At 54.8% G+C, this 16,939-nt stretch overlaps 1 protein-coding gene across 9 annotated transcripts; it reads right to left on the reverse strand.

The window, feature by feature from the left end:
* Positions 1-13,389, reverse strand: ROBO4 (roundabout guidance receptor 4). 9 transcript variants are annotated; one of them, XM_060160672.1, is made up of 18 exons: positions 13,163-13,368; positions 12,487-12,816; positions 12,162-12,319; positions 11,847-11,967; positions 11,449-11,576; positions 11,124-11,352; positions 10,769-10,881; positions 9,870-10,038; positions 9,554-9,739; positions 9,383-9,425; positions 7,448-7,584; positions 7,063-7,326; positions 3,268-3,375; positions 2,952-2,997; positions 2,569-2,814; positions 2,049-2,407; positions 661-867; positions 1-514 (listed from the first exon to the last, which is right to left on the reverse strand). In XM_060160672.1, the coding sequence occupies exons 1-18, from the start codon at positions 13,230-13,232 to the stop codon at positions 504-506; spliced, it is 2,925 nt and encodes a 974-aa protein (XP_060016655.1). In that variant the 5' UTR covers positions 13,233-13,368; the 3' UTR covers positions 1-503. The 9 variants fall into 9 exon arrangements, 8 of the variants coding, with proteins under 8 accessions (XP_060016655.1, XP_060016654.1, XP_060016657.1 ...); XM_060160671.1 differs by having other exon boundaries at positions 2,952-3,090; positions 13,163-13,367; XM_060160673.1 differs by lacking the exon at positions 1-514 and adding an exon at positions 1,401-1,479 and having other exon boundaries at positions 738-867; positions 2,952-3,090; positions 13,163-13,378.
* Between the last annotated feature and the right edge of the window lie 3,550 nt (positions 13,390-16,939).

Raw genomic sequence — 16,939 nt, forward strand, 5'->3', positions numbered from 1 at the left:
CTGCCTCAGTGGAGTCTCTCTTTATGTCCCTTTGTGGTGTGTTTGGGGAGAGAGTTAGGAATCGTCCAGAAAAGGCAGAGAGGGGAGGCCCTGAGATGAGAAGCTCCTTCCTCCACAGCCCTCTCCCATGAGCCACTGTTGTCCTCCAGGCAGACGTTTGGCCCCTCCACTTCCCGTGATCCAAGTGGGTGGGGAGATCAGGATTTAGGGCTGCTTCTTAGGCCCAAATGACCTGGCTGTGGACGTGGATGAAGCAGTGGGAAAAGCAAGGGCTGGGAGTCAGGTGGAGATGATTTTTTCCCCCGGGGGCTCCAGGTCCGCTTTGTTCATATTTTGTTTTGCTTTCGTTTGTTTTCACAATCCGGGACGGAGAACTCTGGAGGCTGGGAGAGGTGGACCCCGACTGCAGAGATGCAGAGATCAAGACCCACAGTCCACAGCCCAGGCTGGCAGCTGACAGGGGAGACGGTTCTGATTCTCCTCTCGGCAGTCTCGGGATCAGTTCACGAGGAGTCTGTAGGAGAAGTTGAAGGAGGATGGATTTATCCCCCAGCTCCTTAGCTCTCCTGCCAGACCCCAGGTGCCCTCTTGGACCCCATCCCACTGCCAAGAACCCCTGCAGTCAAGATCGCCACATCAGCTAGCCAGCCAGACGCTTACCGCCGGCCTTGGGCGCAGGACAGCTGACATGACTTCTCTGGGACGAGATCCGAGAGGTGGAGGGCCAGGGAGGCAGCCCCCTTCCCAGCCACTGGGTGTGGTTTTTCTCCATGTCCTCCAACCAGTCTGACCTCCACTCCCACGGGGGCAGGGAGAGGGCGGAGTTCAGGAAGAGGTCATCCCGGGGGGAGGGAGGTGACAAAGCATCTGTCAGGGAGGGTAGAGGTATCTGTGGAGGGTTGTCCTTCACCCTTATGGACCAGTTTAGGGCAGAAGGCTTGGGGCTGCTTAAGGCATACACCCAACCCTAGACATAACCCAGCCCCACTCGGTCCATCACCCCCAGTGGCCACATCCACAGGAGCCTCCGCCCCAGGGAAAGGAAGATGTCCACTGGTTTCTTCAGAGAACAGCTTGAGCTCTTTTGTCCTAGCCCAGCCCTGGCCTTCTGTCCTAGGTAATCCTTGCTCTCCTATCTACCACAAGCCTGACTGCTTTTTTGGGGGGGGCAAAATGTAGAGTTAGGGTTCGTAAGATGGGTCTAGGGGATCTAACAGAGTGTCTGAGGAAGGGCACTCCAAAGGGCCACGGGGAGCCCTGACTACCTTCTGTTGACTTGGGGATGATGGTCCCACCTGCTAGACACGTGAAACAGGCCGCCCAGTCACTTCCCACCCTGCCACACACAGGACAGGAAGAAGGCCTTGAAAGCACAGGGGGACACATGCGAGAAAACAGACCTTCCCACGGTGGGGACGAATCTGAGTCACTGGGCTGGGGAGCAACGTTTCCTGGAGACCCACATCTGGTAAGAGGGTCCTGGAGGTAGCAGAATGGACTGTACAATCGGCTGCCTCTGGGATTTTAACTTGAACAATTTATCCTGTTCTGGTAGGTGACCTTGAGCAAGCTGATAAAGCTGTTGGACTTACAGTTTCTTCATTTGGAAAAGAACGACAAAATATTCTTCAGAGAGTTGCTGTTAATGTTGAGTGTATGTAAAGCACTTATCATAGTGCCTGGGACATAGTCATCCCTCAATAAAAACTAGCTGTTTGGGCTTCCCTGGTGGCGCAGTGGTTGAGAGTCCGCCTGCCGATGCAGGGGACGCGGGTTCGTGCCCCGGTCCGGGAAGATCCCACGTGCCGCAGAGCGGCTGGGCCCGTGAGCCATGGCCGCTGCGCCTGTGCGTCCGGAGCCTGTGCTCCGCAACGGGAGAGGCCACAACGGTGCGAGGCCCGCGTACCGCAAAAAAAAAAAAAACAAGTAGCTGTTTTAGGGATGACGACCACGAAGACGATGCTTAGGACGCTTTGCCTCTTGGTTGGGGAGAAGCTGTGTCCGCTCCAGGCGGTGGGGATGAGGAGGAAGACAGTGAGCTCACGTACCTGTGAAGACGCAGTCTGCCTCCCTGGCCTCCAGCCCAAAGCCAAAGCTGTCCGCAGCCACGGCCAGGGCCCGGGCAAAGTGGGCGTCGGCGAGGAAGGAGCCGTCGGAGGAGCTGACCAGGCTGGCTCTGGCGCTGGGGGCGTTGTCCTCAGAGGCTGAGCCCCAGCCATTGGCCAAGGAGCCCTCGCTGGGGGTGGGTGTGGGGCAGGGCCGAGGTGGGCACAGCAAGCCCCTCACCTCGGACCCCACCCCCCCTCCAGGCCTGCCCATGTCCGCTAGCTCCGAGGCCGTCGGGACGCTGATGTAGCCATAGGTGATGGGGGGTGAAGGAGCCCTTGGCATTGGAGAGACACTGTTCCTAGGAAGAGGCAAAACGGGGGATGGGACGCGGTCGGGGTGGGGGGCGGGGCGTGGAGTGGCAATAACAGCCCCGTTGAGGAGGGTGGAGGCAGCAGACCTAGGCATACTCCTGTCTCACGCTCCTATCTGTATCCTTTGGTTCCCCCTCTGGCCACTCACCTGGGGGTCTCCTCACCCTCACTGAGCTCCAGGCACAGGGCCACCTCCTCAGGGGTCAGCACACTGTCTTGATCCTCCTCCAGGGACGACAGTGATGAGCTGGACAGGCGACTGGATGCTGGGCTGGGACCAGAGAGGGAAGAGGCCTGGGGACTGGAGGGGCTGGGGGGACCGGAAGGGATAAAGGCGGGGACGGGGGCTGCTGGCAGTGGGTGGCAGGAGGGGGCTTGGGGCTCCACCGATTGCCTGATTGGAGTAAGATGGCAGGATGGTTAGTGACGTCCTTCTGGCCCCTGCCACCCCTCCCCCAGCCCCGTCCACGGTCAGCAGACACCCCACACCCCCAGTGCCCAGCCCTGCGTCCTGACCCCATGCCCTCTTACTGGGTCTGTTGACTCTGAGTGGGGGGTCCACGAAGAGGGAGGGGTGCTGCGGGGAGAGGGTGAGTCACCAGCTCACTGGGGGAGCCGAGGAGCTGTGGTCCCAGGGCCCGCCAGGCAACCAGGGCCCAGGGCACAGCTCCTGGGGAACGACAGGCTGGGCGTGAGATAGCAGAACCCCCGTCAGCCCCGGGCCCCAGTTTGCCTGTCTATCCAGCCCCTCAGAGTCCTGTCTGCACCCAGCCAGCCTCCACAGGGACAGGAGAAGCCCCACACCCTGCCTCAGCCCCTCACCTGCCTCGTAGCGCCCTCCTCTCACCTGGGCTTTGGGAAAGGTTCTTGGAGCCTCTGTTGCCCAACTCACAGGCCCAGAGCTCCACAGGGTGGCTGGCCCGGAGCAGCGGGGAGCTGTTGGCCTGGTGCAGCTCTGCAAAGCAAAGAGTCGGTGGCTGGAGGCCATGCCTGGGTGTGCCTTGCAGACCTCAACCACAGGCTCTAGCTTCAGCTTCGTCATCCAGTTAAGCTTTAGGGTTCTTGAACCCAGAGGGAAGAGGGAAGAACCTCTCTCCATCCAGGCAGCTGTGATATAATGGAAGGAGCACTAAGCTTGGAGTCAAAACACCTGCACTCGTAGCCTGGCTCAGCCACGTATTAGCTGTGTGACCTCAGGTAAATCCGTTAACCTTCCTGAGCCTGTTTCATTTGTAAACAACCACTGCAAAGCATGGTTTGGCCAGTTAACTAAAAACAGATTGGAAAGTTCCCGGCACCTAATAGATATTTCATGAATTTTGCCTCCATGAAGGCAAATACTCCTTCTTTTCTTGGAGAGGATCTGTTAATTTCCACTTCTCACATCGCAAATATCTCACATGGCTCTGGATAGCCTTGCCCTGATAAACCCAAGTGTCTCTCACTTGGAGAGATGGGTTGGGCTGTCAAGTTGAGCTGAATGAGGAAGACAAAACCAGGGAGCTCCAGACCATGTCAGGTGTGAAGGGAGAGAGTCAGCTGATGGGAAGAGGAACTTGAAAATAGGAAGATGTGTTGATCTCACCCAGGGAGGCAATGCCCTGCCCGTGGATATTCAGTACGTGTTGAATGAATGAGTGAATGGATGGATGATATCAGAGATGCAGGTTTAAACACAAGGTGAGAAGAATCATGTACAAGATGGCAGCTATCATCAGGCCCATGTGGCCACTTAGGAGACAGGGCTCTGCGTGAACTGTGACAATACAGAAGACCTGGCTGTGTGCAATGACTTGGTCAGGCCAAAACCAAAATGGATCTCAGTTTATACCAGAGAGGAGCAGAATAATAAAGGGAAAAGGATTTTCCCAAGACCAGGAACAGGAGAACATCAAGCAAAGGAGAAAAGAAACAGCCTTCAGGTTAGTGTCACATGATCAGAAGCCCAGTTAGGAAAGGGGACCGGAGACCAGGCAGGACTCTCAAGACAGAGCTGTCTAGTCAGTCCGATTTCAAAGATCTGGGGCAGGTTCAAAGCAGGGACAAGGCATTCATCAAGAATCCATCTGGACCCTAGGAATCCATGTACGGTAGCCAGACCTTCTGAGCCACTGGGATGAAAAGCCACACAATGGCTAGACTTCCTCCATCAAAGTTTCCTTTTGTAGTTTGGCTGGTTTGGTTTTTACTCATTTCCTTTAATTGTCATATGACCCAGGGAGTCCTGGAGGCCACCTTTGGGTGCTCCAACCCTGCTCTCATCACCTGTCTTGTCCTGTGCTTCTTGACTAAGCTCAGAAATGGGGGTACCTGTTGTTTATGTTGCTTTGTGTGGAAAGGGAAGGAAAAAGGCCATGCTCATCCCTGCTCCTATCATTTCCTCTAAAGGATTCTGGTAACAAAAAAACCCTCCTTCCACCTTGCTTGGAATTACTTGAATTTAGTTTCAATATTATTTGAATCAAACTATACAGTAAACATGTTCTCAGGGTTAGGTGGAATCTTGTTGGGCACACCTGAATTGCGATAAATATTTGTTTGAATTAATTATTTAATGAGGCTATTCAATGTATTGATGATATGTATCCGCAAAGTGAACTGAGAATAAGATATAATGGATTAGACACGGGAGACAGCAGTTGTGAGATTATTAGTCACAGAGGAAAAAACCCAACTAAGGTCAGATAATAAGAAAAAGGGGACTTCCCTGGTGGCACAGTGGTTGAGAATCCACCTCAGGGCATATGGGTCCGATCCCTGGTTTGGGAAGATCCAACATGTCGTGGAGCAACTAAGCCTGTGCGTCACAACAACTTAGCCTGCGCTCTAGAGCTCGTGAGTCACAACTACTGAGCCCGCACTCTAGAGCCCGTGAGTCACAACTACTGAGCCCGCGTGCCACAACTACTGAAGCCCGCGCGCCTAGAGCCCATGCTCTGTGACAAGAGAAGCCACCGCAATGAGAAGCCCGCGCACCGCAACGAAGAGTAACCCCCGCTTGCTGCAACTAGAGAAAGCCCGGGCGCAGCAACGAAGACCCAATGCAGCCACAAATAAATAAATAGATTAAAAAAAGAAAAGAAAAAAGAATAAGCAAGTCAAGGGGGTAGAGGACACTGAGAGAGCCTGCCAGTTTTAGAAGACAAGGAATCAGCAGTCTTTCGGACCAGCTGACAGCAGTAGAGGAGCTCCATGCCTCTGAGATCTTGCTGCCACTGCAAAGAGCCAGAGGTAGGCCAAGTGTCCACCAGCCCAGGGGAGTCACTGTTCTCAGCCCATCCTGGGCAGTGGTGGGGTGGGGCCGGGTGAGGAGAAAAGGGGTGCAGTGAGGACCTAGATCTCTGAGTGAGGTTAGGAAGCTTCATCTCAGAATTGGAACCTTCTTAAGAATTGAGTGTAGAAAATTGCTCACCTTTTGTGGGGTAGTATTAATGTTCTCAGACAGGGTATACGTTATATTCAAATTAGTGTGGTTATCCACGGAAAAGCTAGTTTTTCCATGAGACTTCTGCAACCTCTTTTTAGCTGGTATTTCATTATCACAGATGATTATTTCTAATGCAATAGCTCTGAGGCAAAGCTGGAAAGGATGCCAGCTTGGCTAATATTTAGAGTCATAAAATTCCGGATATTGGACAAGCTCTTAATTACTCTGAATCCATCTTTGTCTTAATAAAAGTTGGATTATATCCACTTAACAAAACTGGCTGTTGAACATTTGTAAATCTTACTAATCAGTACAGGAGGCTCAGGAAGACAGCAGAGAGAGTGCAGACAATGAATGTTCAGAAACAGGAGAAAAGAGTCAGGGAGAGAACAGAATTGCCCAGGGGCGCTCCCAGAGAGATTCCGAGTAGCCTTTGGAAGCAGACCATTCTGGCTTCAAATCTGAGAACTGCAGCTTATGGACATGGAGTTTTGAACAAGTTACCCAATTCTGACCCTCTCTCCCAATCTTGTAAAATTAGAGAAATAGCACCTAGCCGATATGTTGTGAGGATTAAATGAAATAACAAATGTAAGTAAAGCACCTCCCATAGAGTAGTTGCTAAAGAAACAGAGATTATAATTACTTCTCTCTAGAAAGTCAAAGCAGGTAGCCGGAAGTCAGGAGAAAACTCTGGACAGAAAGGAAATACTCATTCTCTGGGAAGCCAGTTGGAGGTGGGTACCTGGGCAGACCCATATATCGTGCACGTACATAGTACATATGGACACAGTGCGTAGTAGAGAGGTCATGAGTGCCTGAGGCTTTGGGCTAGCACTGGTTACACCCCTCCAGGTTCTAGAATTATCTGTGTGCTGGTCAGGCACTTTCATTAGACTTTGAGCTCGTAGAGAGAAAGGATTATATCTGGTGTTTCTGTGTCCCCCGTCTGGCATACAGTGGTGCTTATTAAGTGTTTGCTGAGTTGAGCTGGCTGCAGCAACAAGGCTCACTACTGGTGTGGCAAAACCCAAGCAAGATCATGGTGTAAAGAAAAGCTAAGGCCAGCACACTCCGGGCTGGGTGCGTGGCGATAGGCGTCCATCAGGACAGGCTGCGAGTGGGGTGCGGCCCACACCCGGCGTCGAGGCCACCCCATGTTCTTTCCTGTCCCCCCTACCACCCGAGTCAGGCTGTCCATCCCCTCATCCTTACCCTGCTTTTTTTTGGCCTTCCAAGCCTCTGCAGGGGCCAGAGACAAGCGTGGAGAAGAGAGGCCCCTGCGGCCGCAGAGGCTGTCTGAACTGGCCCAGGGACTGGAGAGCCTGGCCAGCTGGGGTGTGAGCCGCCTGGCAGCTGGGGCCTGGGGACTTGGCCGGGCTGGGGGGCTGGAAGGCAGCTCATTGATGAGGGAGCCATAAAAAGTGCTGGTGTCGGGAAGCAGGGGCACACCGGGGCTTCGGGGATCCCAGGAGATCACTGCAATAAAAACGACAGGAGGAATTATGGTGAACGCATCCCACCCATGCCCCCCCCTTCTCCAGCCCTGGGACCCCTGCTCCACTGCCAGGCCCACCCCACCCCCTCGGGACATGCTTACAGGAGCGACGACTGTCTAGTGGGTCCCGGGCGTCCATTCCCAGTCGGCTGCTGAGACTGCTGCTGCTGCTGAGGTCCCGAGAGCCAGAGGTGGAGCGCCAAGTGTCTGCCAGCCACGGGGAGTCACTGTGATCCATCCTGGGCAATGGAGGGTGGGGTGGAGGGAGAACAAGATTGGCCCAAACCTCCGACTCAGCGGGTAGGAGAAGGGGGGGGGGTGTTCTTCTCACTGCTTTTCAGCCCCTCACAGCCTCCTTGAGATCTCTGATCTGCTGTCCCAAACTCAGCGCCGCTTTCTTATCCTGGGATCAGGGGAAGTCCAAGTTGCCCAGAGCTAGGAGGTATCAAAGAGAGAGAGCTACGGGCTGAGACAGAAAGAACACAGACCTGGAGCCAGATCTGCTGCAGCCTTAGCTGTGCAACCCTGGGCAACTCAGTCTATTAGCCTCTCTAAGTCCCCGTTTCTCCATCTGTAAGATGGCAGGAGTTTGCTACCTGAAGGTTGGCTTCTCTACCTCCAGCCTGGTTCCCTTTGAATGGGACACCATGTGGCAGGGATCAGACCAAAGCACTTTTCTGCCTAAAACCTTCAGTGGCTCCCCATTTACCAAGATGGAGCCCAGCTGCCTAGCGTGGCTAACAGGGCCCTCGTTGGTCTGGCTTCCAGCTCCTCAGTCTGTGCTCTGACCCATCCCACACAGTACGCCCCAGCCAGACCAAAAGGCTTGTCTTTCCGTATGAATGCAACAGGCTATTTCTTGCTGTTCCCTTTGCCCTTCCCCTTCTAACTGCCAGGGTAAATGTGAAATCTTCTTCCTCCCATAGTTCCCCTCCAGCCCCTTCCTTGTACTTGTACATGTTTCTGCACCCCCAATTCTGGATTGCATTTGTGCTTGCGTGGCTGTCTCTGCTAGACGGAAGCTGTTCTAAAGGAATGAATCAACAAAGTGATCAGAGTGGAATCTCCCTCAAGGAGAGGGATGAAATCCCAGGGGAGCCAGAGAAAGTTCGGGGCAGAGCAGACTAAGCCCAGGAGGTAGCTGGAAGGGAAAGACCAATGAGCACAGAACAACGCAGGAACACAGCACCAGCCAGCACAGAACCTTGCTCTGGGCCGAGAAACTGACAGCAAAATGGTAGAGCTGGATGTGTCTCACATAGTAGGTGCTTGATAAATTCCTGTTGAAAGATGCAGACCTGGAATGTGAACTCTCCCAGAGGGGATCTAATGAGATAAAGAGCAGGAGAAGGTGGGCAGAGATGAAATGGTTGTTCAGTGTAAAATTCAGCCAGTAGGAGAAAAAAGGATGTTTTCTCTTTTAGTGTCGTGTCTCATAATGGGAGACTTGCTCTGGCAGCCAAACGCGCTTGGAGCAGATGTACCTGCAGGCGGGCTCCGTTGCTGAGAACAAGGAGTAAGAATCCATCACGCAAGGGCAGAGCGCCCTCTGCTGGAACTGTGGGTGGATTATTGCGAAGGAAAGATGCCTCCGTGGGTAGGTGATTTCCTGTAGCCAAAGGGACTACTAGGGAGATGCTGAGTGTACAGAGCAAATTAGAAATCAGACTGGTCCTCCTGTGCTAGTTATTCTCCACCTAGCAGCACGAGTCAGCAGGAGAGTGCAGTCAGTATTAATGAGAGCTTGGTAACAAGAGCACTGGATTAGGAATTCAGAAGGCAGCTACTAGCTGTGCAGCCTTGGGCAGTCACTTGAGTCATGAGTCTTCAGTTTACTCACCTTGTCAAGTGGTGTGATAGGAACATTAATGAAAGAGAAATTTAATTCTCACTTGAAGTTCAAGGGAAATTCAGGTACTAGGATGCCAAATTGCCTGGCAGTAGGGGAGACTAGTACTCCGGCCAGTTCTCCATCCCAGCTCCACTGTCCCTCGGCCCCTCGGCCCCGCCCTCGCCTCAGGCCCTTTCGTCTCTCACCTGTGTTTTAGGATGGCGTCCTCACTGGTATGTCTGTACAGACCTGGGAGAGGGCAGGAGGAAGGGTCAGCCCAGAGTCTCCAGCACCTGGCTAGCGGTCTAAACCCCTGTAGCGTTCTGGCTGGACCCAGGGAAGGCCTGATCACCTGGGAGTCCACTTCACCTTCTCACCTGGGCCCAGGTGCACCCCAGCTCGGCGCCGGCGGTGGATGCACACGGCGGTGCCCAGCAGCAGCAACCAGAGCACAACACCCCCGCTGGCAATGACCTCTGGCCGCCTCAAGGCCGCCCTCAGCTGCTCCAGGGTCCACGGGCCGTGCGCACTGGGCTCCTGGAGAGCTTGCTCCACGGCCTGCTCTGTATGGGAATTTGAGCTCAGGGGGAGGGGGCGGCTGAGGGGGAGGAGCCGGAAGCGAGAGCGGGGAGAGAGGAAGGCGGAGATGGGGCCTGAATGGGTCGGGGTGGGGCCGGTGGGCACTGTCCTCACCTAAAAAGAGGCAGACAGGGCTGCTGGGCTGCCCAGCCCCAGCCCCAGTGACTGCGGCCACTTGTACGCAGTAGGAACCTGGCACGCGGGTGGCGATCTCCAGCCGGGTCTGCTCGCCCGCCACCGTCCAGTTGGCCGGGGGCAACGAGGTGTTGCCCAGGCTCCAGACCTGAGGCGCAAACAGAGGGGAGCTCGCCCCCTGGCACCATCCCAGCAGCTCAGCCCTTCCTCTTGCGGATCAGACTCCGGGCGTGTGGCCACCCTGTCCTGCCGTTCACCTGGGGACGCCCCCCGCATGCACCCACACGTCCTATTTCCTCCTCCCCCCACAGAGTGGGAGACACTTCTTTCTAGACCGACAGACGAGGGACAAAAGTAATCGGCGAAATAGGCGTTAGACCCGTGGTTCGCAAACGCCAGCGTGCTTCAGGGTCACCTGGAGGATTTGTTAAAATCCAGATTGCCAGGTCCATCCCCGACTTTCTGATTCACAAGGCCTGGCAAAGGACCTAAGGATTTGCGTTCTAACAAGTTCTCAGGTGATGCTGATGTTGCTGGTCCAGGAACCACCCTCTGACACCACTGCCTTAGAAGCTGAGAGTCAGACACGTCCTGGTTTGATTCCTGTTCTGTTTCCCGCACCTGTGAGCTTAGCCTCACTTTCTACGTCCATACACGGGACAATAACCCAGGGCGGACTATGGGATGAAATGAGATTCTAAGTAAGTGCTCGGCAGTGTCTGGCAGACAGTAGGGTCCTTGCCCAACAACAGTAAGTTTCCCTTGCTTCTCTGCCCAAGTACCATTTCTTAGTGCCCAGAGCAAGTGTCTACAGGACGCCAGGGAAGAGGGATCTCCTGGCACCACTAGGAAGGGGTGTGTCAGTTTGTGGAGGGTACCTGGTAGCCACGGATGATGCCATTGTGGTTTTCAGCAGGTGGTGGGACCCAGCTCACGAGGACACTGCCGTTGCCAGGTTTTAGGGTCACCTCCTGGGGAGGGGCACTGGGCACTGGGGAGGGGGGAGGGAGAGAGGCTGTAAGGGATGCTGAGGGAGAAGGCTCTAGGGAAAGGAGCTGGAATGGGACACAGGGTCAGAGCCACACTGGTGAGACTAAGAGCCTTTCTCAGCTCTGCTTGCTGGGCCAGGGCAGGAGGGAGCCCAGGGGTGGGACCCACCATCCGCCCGGCTAGAGTGGGACAAAAAGGGGCTGGGGGTATATTGTTGGGTCTGGGGGGGCATCTGTCCCCGACCTTGCTCAGGCAGTCTCAGGAGCAGCACGTTGCTGTCGGGGCCTTGAGCCCGCCCGGAGGATGGTCTCACTTTGAACTCGTAGTCCTGGCCCCACTGGAGGCCCTCAAGCTCTGCGCTCTGCCAGCCAGCCAGCAGGGCCTCTGCCCACGGGGCTCCCTGGCCTCCGGGGGCAGCTGGGGTCCTGAACAAGGCCGTGTAGGACTGAGCAGGTGCAGCAGGGCCGCTCACCTGGGAAAGAGCCCAGAGGGAGAGGAGGACTCAGGGCTCTCTTGAGCAGCCCTTTCTGGAGCTGTGACGGGCTCCAGCCCAGGTCCTGGGCCTCACCTTCCAGCTGAGCCACACAGCAGGACCAGGCTTGGTGCCCTTCGCAGGGTCTGGGTTCAGCAGGGTCACGTTTTCCAGCTGAATGCGCACAGCCAGAAGCTCCAGGGGCTCCTTGTGGTCCTGGGGCTCTGTGGGGAGCACAGGGCTGGGGTGGGGCCCATAGGCCAGAACGGAGGAATTGGGTGGAACATCCCTCGGCCACAGAGGAGCCAGAACTCGCCCAGGTTGAGAGCACTCCGATTTCTATTCTAGGACGGGGGAACCACCCCTAAATGGGGTCCCCGCCGCTCTGACCCTGATCCCGGGTTCCGCTCCCACATCCCCTAACCTCAGCCAAAACCAGACCACACCACCCTAACTGGAGCCCCCGACCTTGGCCCTGACCGCCCTCCCCTTACCTTGGACAGACACCCTGGCTGCCCGGCTCTCCCGTCGTCCTGCGCTGTTGGTGGCCACGCACATATAGGTCCCTGCGTCACTCTTCTCTGCTCTTGCCATCAGCAGGGAACCTCTGGACACCTGTCAGGACCAGGTGCGTTGTGAAGTGTCCCCTGCGGGGAGGGCCTCTGAGTGCGGAGGGAAGTCTAAGGCCTCACCGCCTCCCCTTCCTCAAATTCTGCAGGGGACATTGGGCCATGGGGCGGGTCAGTCCCTCGTGTGTGCACAGTTGTGGCCAGGACAGGGTGAGGCGTGGGGAAGGGGGCTACACTCACCGAGTGCCGCCCTGGCTGCAGGGCCAGGGGTTTCCCATCCTTCCACCATGAGACTGTGGGCTCTGGGTGGCCCCAGGGCGGCCCACACTGCAGAATCACCTGCTCGCCCACCGTGGCCACCGCGTCCCGAGGCTGGACCTGGAAATCTTCCCGAAGGACTGTGGGGAGGAGGGAGGGTCGCAGAGGGCGGGACCCAGTCCCCACATTCAGGTCCTGCCTTGGCGTCTCACAGCGTTCTGCATTACCTGCCTTTCCGAAGAGCCCCTCCTCCCCGGTCTCCTATCTAGGACCACCCCCAACCCAGGTCTCCCCGCCCAGGGCTCACCAGCCACAGACAGCCGAGCGCCCCGGCTGACTGCCGTGCCCAGCCGGTTGCTGGCCTCACACGTGTAGACACCCAGGTCTGTGGACAGGACCTGGTCATCGTGGGCACGTCCCCGGGGAGGGGGCCGCAGCAGCAGGAGGGTTCCGTCAGGTAGGAGGTGGTGAATGTCTAGGGGCACCGTGCTCAGGGGATGCCCATTCAGCAGCCAGCGGATGGTGGGAGGTGGCTGGCCTGAGGCCTGGCAGCTCATCTTGGCCGGGCCAGGGCCCTGGAGCAGCTGGTCCTCGGGGTGGACGAGGATCTGGGGTGGGGAGTCCTGAGCCATGCCTCCTGGGAGAGGAAAGGAGGTGCAGCCCAGTCTGACTGCAAATAGGGCCCCCAAATCCCTGCACGCCTCATCTTCCTCCTCTTGCCTGAAGATCAGTTCCCAAATAACACGCTAGCTGGGAGGGGAGAAGGCCAGCATGCGTGCGTGGCACCCAGGTGAGGGCCAGTGGAGCTCTCAGTCTGTCTGTCTCACACTCAACATCACCATCATCATCATCATCACCGTCGTCTCTGGTACCCCCCACTGCAAAAGGGAAGCAAAGGAGCAAGGGGGTCTCCTCGCTGCCTTGGCCAGGCCTCAGATCAACGGAGCGGAGCGTGGGCTAGGAGTAGGGAGGGCCACACTCACCTGTGACGAGCAGAAGCAGGAGGGGCAGGGGCTGACGGGCCCCAAGGAGGCCTACTCCTCCAGAGCCCATGGCTGCCCTCAGGCCTCTGTCCTTGTCTGTAGCACTTTGTCCTACTGCTCTGAGCTCACAGCGGAGGGAAGGAGGGGCGGGCGCGGCGGCAGTGGTGGTTGTTTGTGACCGAGACTCTGCCCCAGGAGGGAAGCGGCTTTGAGGAAACCGATGCTTCCTGCCTGGCCCTCAGTGCCTTGGAGAATTGGGAGGAGACCAGAGGAGAGAAAGTCTCTGACCTTGATCCTATAGTCATAACCTCTGACTCGAAGCCCCGCCCTAGGGTCTATCTTGTGATCTAGTCCAGGATTTCTTAGCGGTAATCCTCAGCCCGACCATAACTTCAACCACTGTTTTGATCCTTTACCCCAAGCCTCTACTGAACCCTTGAATCTCAATCCCGATCCTTTGGCTTCCAAGCGACCCCCTGCTAGAGTGGCATGAAAACCCAGAGGTGGAATCTCAGGGCACAGTGTTCTGAAGCTGAGGGTAGAGGAAAACAGGCCCCGGAAGCCAAGTGCGGGGAGCAAGTGTGTCTTGTCATGCCCCGGCCCATTTCCCGGGGAGAGGTCAGGGTGGTAGGTCAGAAGACAGGGAAGAGCACAGGCTCTTGTCTGGGAGATGTCCACTCTGTGCGCCTAGTCAGCCCAGAGACAGATGAGATAAGCTTCTGGGAGACCTCTGGCAAGTGACTTAACCCCTGAAAGTCAGTTTCCTTTTTTGTAAAGTGAGAATAATAATAATTGATAATAATAATAATAGTTCCTACCTTGAGAGCTGGAGTAAGAGTGAGAGGAGATAAAGCATAAAATCATCTAGTACAGTGCCTAATGCATTGTAAGTGATCAGTAAAGCTTAGCCGATATTGTGATATATTTATTTTCATGCACATCCCATCATTGAAACTATTTAAGCATCCTTGGCAGGGATATTTTTCAGGCCCTGGAAAGGTGGTTGGAGTACATGACCTTTAAGAGTTTTTCCAGGGCTTCCTTGGTGGGGCAGTGGTTGAGAGTCCGCCTGTTCATGCAGGGGACACGGGTTCGTGCCCTGCTCGGGGAAGATCCCACATGCCGCGGAGCGGCTGCGCCCGTGAGCCATGGCCGCTGAGCCTGCGCGTCCGGAGCCTGTGCTCCGCAACGGGAGAGGCCGCAGCGGTGAGAGGCCCGCGTACCGCGAAAAAAGAAAAAAAGAGTTTTTCCAGCCCTGAAACCTCGTGTCTATAGCAGACGGGACTGTAGCTTGTGAGCCTGCAATGTTGATGCTCACCCCGCTGCTCCCCACCCCCTGCTAGAGAGATGCTGCTGTCCCCTCTCAGAGCCCAGCTCCTGTTTACGGGTCTCTTCCTTCCAAATCTGGAATCTCAGACATTTCCTGGAACTGTTCCCGGAAGGCCAAGGCCAGGCTCTGGAGGCTCAGCGGAAGAATGTCCAGCCTTTGTTCCCCATTGTTCCTGGCCAGCTCCTTCGTGGGGCCCCTAACCCAGCCGACTCCCTCCCTTCCTCCCCCTTCTCGGCCTGGCCTGGCTCGGTGCCAGCTGCAGCCACGGCCCTCACAGCCTATCAGAGGAAGGCCTCCTTCACTCCTTCTTCTCTTGCCCCTCAGATGCAGACCAAGACTGATTAAGACAATTAGAGCAAGACAACACTGTGGTCTCTCCAAACTGGGCATTTCCAAGAGGTAAAAAATTGAGTTAAAGTAACAGAGTGACAGAGCTGGAAGAACAGGAACTGGGGTCAGAGAATAGAGCTTGGTGTTTCAGACGCGGAGAAACTAAGAGCAGTGACAGACTCCATGGCGCGTGCCTGGGCGTATGTGTGCCAGGCATAGCGGAGTAGAATTTATGGGGTCAGGGATCTGTGGGGACAGAGTGATGAAGGAGGTATTCACATGGACCCTGAGGACAGCCAAGGGTGAACAAGAAAGGGCGTGGCGGGACAGATGGATTTACTGCACATCTAGCCCATTTGGGATTTCCCAGGTCCAGAGCCCCCCAGGCCTGCCTGACCCAGTGACTACCTGCGCCCCAGGAATGTTGCTGTTAGCAGTCCTCTTTAGTCTCTTCTGCTTATGCATTGGACTTGGGGAGACTAAACAAGTTCTCTGCTAATTATTTGCTGGCAGCTTGATTTGACTCAAATCTCTATAATCCAGAAAGATGGTATAAATTTCCCTTGGGGGATAAGAGGGCAAGTCTCAAAGGAACTCAGATTCATGACTAGTGCTGTCCTCAGCTGAGTCGGAACGGGCAGGTGACTCAGCGAGGAGAGGCGCCAGTGCTGTACTGCAGGAATGGAGCCTGGAGGCTGCAGCAGCTGGGGAGGGGCCCTTGCCCCACAGTTACGTGACTCATCCCTGGACATGCCGTTGGCACAGCCTCTTTCCATTCCCAGACTCTGGACACCCAAGTGCTAAGAACTGATGGGGATTGGAAGGCCCCATCGTTCTGAGCTGTTCCTTAGGACGTTAAGACTCTTTCTCCTCACTCAGTCCAAGCATCCAGGGCACTCGGGGATCCGTGGAGTGATGGCCGAGGGGACTTCCCAACAGTGAGGTACGTCTGGGTGGCTCTCAGAGACCACAGTGATCATTTCCAGCAACATGTCCCATCGGCATCCTGACTGTCTCATTTCCACACGCTAAGGAAGAGCCCACTGCGTGAGTCATGGAGATGACGTTAGTCCATGGGACCCGCCTCCAACTATTTCAAGGAAGTTCTGCTCTGGGACCCTGGGGATGTGCTGGCCAGTGACCAGTTTAAATACTACCTTCCTTCACCCCCTAGTTTTAGAGTTTTGGGTTTTTGTGAGTAACCCTTTCATTGCTTGTAAGAGGGAAGAGAGAGGAGAGAGATTAGGTGCTCTTCAAGGACCCTCCAGAGGACATTTTTTTTTCTCCTGGTTTCTCTGGCGTCTTATTCTGTGTTTTCTGAAAATGCAGCCCAGGGACTCTTGCTGGTCAAGCTGGTGGGGTAAACAGTACTAATTCAGGTGGGATTTGATGTCTCTTCGTATTTTCTAGAAAAGCATTAAAATCATTACCAGTGACATCTGCTCCTCGTGACTAGCAGCAAGGCTTTGCCAAAATGTGTGCTTGACCACAGCACCCTCCTTCACTAAAATCATATCCAACACTGAGCTTCCTCCTTGCTTCTGGAGCAGTCTCTCGGGGCTGTCTGAAATGCTTTCTCCTAGGCTGTAGTCCTCATTTTGCCCCAAATAAAACTTAACTCACAACTCTCAAGTTTTGCATTTTCTTTTCAGTCAACAAGATCTTCTCTTTGTCCTTGGTATACTCTAGCTTTACTACATTTTATGTAGGTGTGGAAATCTTTTAAGATATCTTGTGTGTCAACCTTCTTGAACCTGTATGTTTGTCATGAGTTCTACAAAAATTTCAGTCATTACTCTTAAAATATTGTCTCTTCTCCATCTCTCTATTCTCCCCTTTGAGCTCTTGAGGAAATGTGTGTCAGACCTTTTCATGCTACATGCCGTATCCCTTAATCTCTCTTCTCATATATTTCATCTCCTTGTCTGTCTGTGCCTAATTCTGAATAATTTCTTCAGGTACAACTTTCAGTTAACTAACTCTCTTCAGCTGTTTTTAATGCGCTGTTAAACTCTTCCATTTTTATTTCAATAAATTATATTTTTATTTATGAGTTCTATTTGTTCCTTTTCAAATTTGATCACTTTTGATAGCCTCTTGTTGCTTGTTCATTTTTG

The sequence above is a fragment of the Lagenorhynchus albirostris genome, chromosome 9, assembly GCF_949774975.1.
Source record: "Lagenorhynchus albirostris chromosome 9, mLagAlb1.1, whole genome shotgun sequence".
In the NCBI taxonomy this organism is placed as follows: Eukaryota; Metazoa; Chordata; class Mammalia; order Artiodactyla; family Delphinidae; genus Lagenorhynchus; species Lagenorhynchus albirostris.

Excerpts from the sequence above, each read along its gene's own strand:
- ROBO4 (XM_060160671.1), bottom strand. The coding sequence starts at position 13,232 with ATGGGCTCTGGAGGAGTAGGCCTCCTTGGGGCCCGTCAGCCCCTGCCC. Across the intron at positions 10,882-11,123 it reads CCTGAGACTGCCTGAGCAAG|TGCCCAGTGCCCCTCCCCAG; the intron begins GTCGGGGACAGA and ends CCCCCTCCCCAG. Across the intron at positions 7,327-7,447 it reads ACTAGACAGTCGTCGCTCCT|TGATCTCCTGGGATCCCCGA; the intron begins GTAAGCATGTCC and ends TTTTTATTGCAG.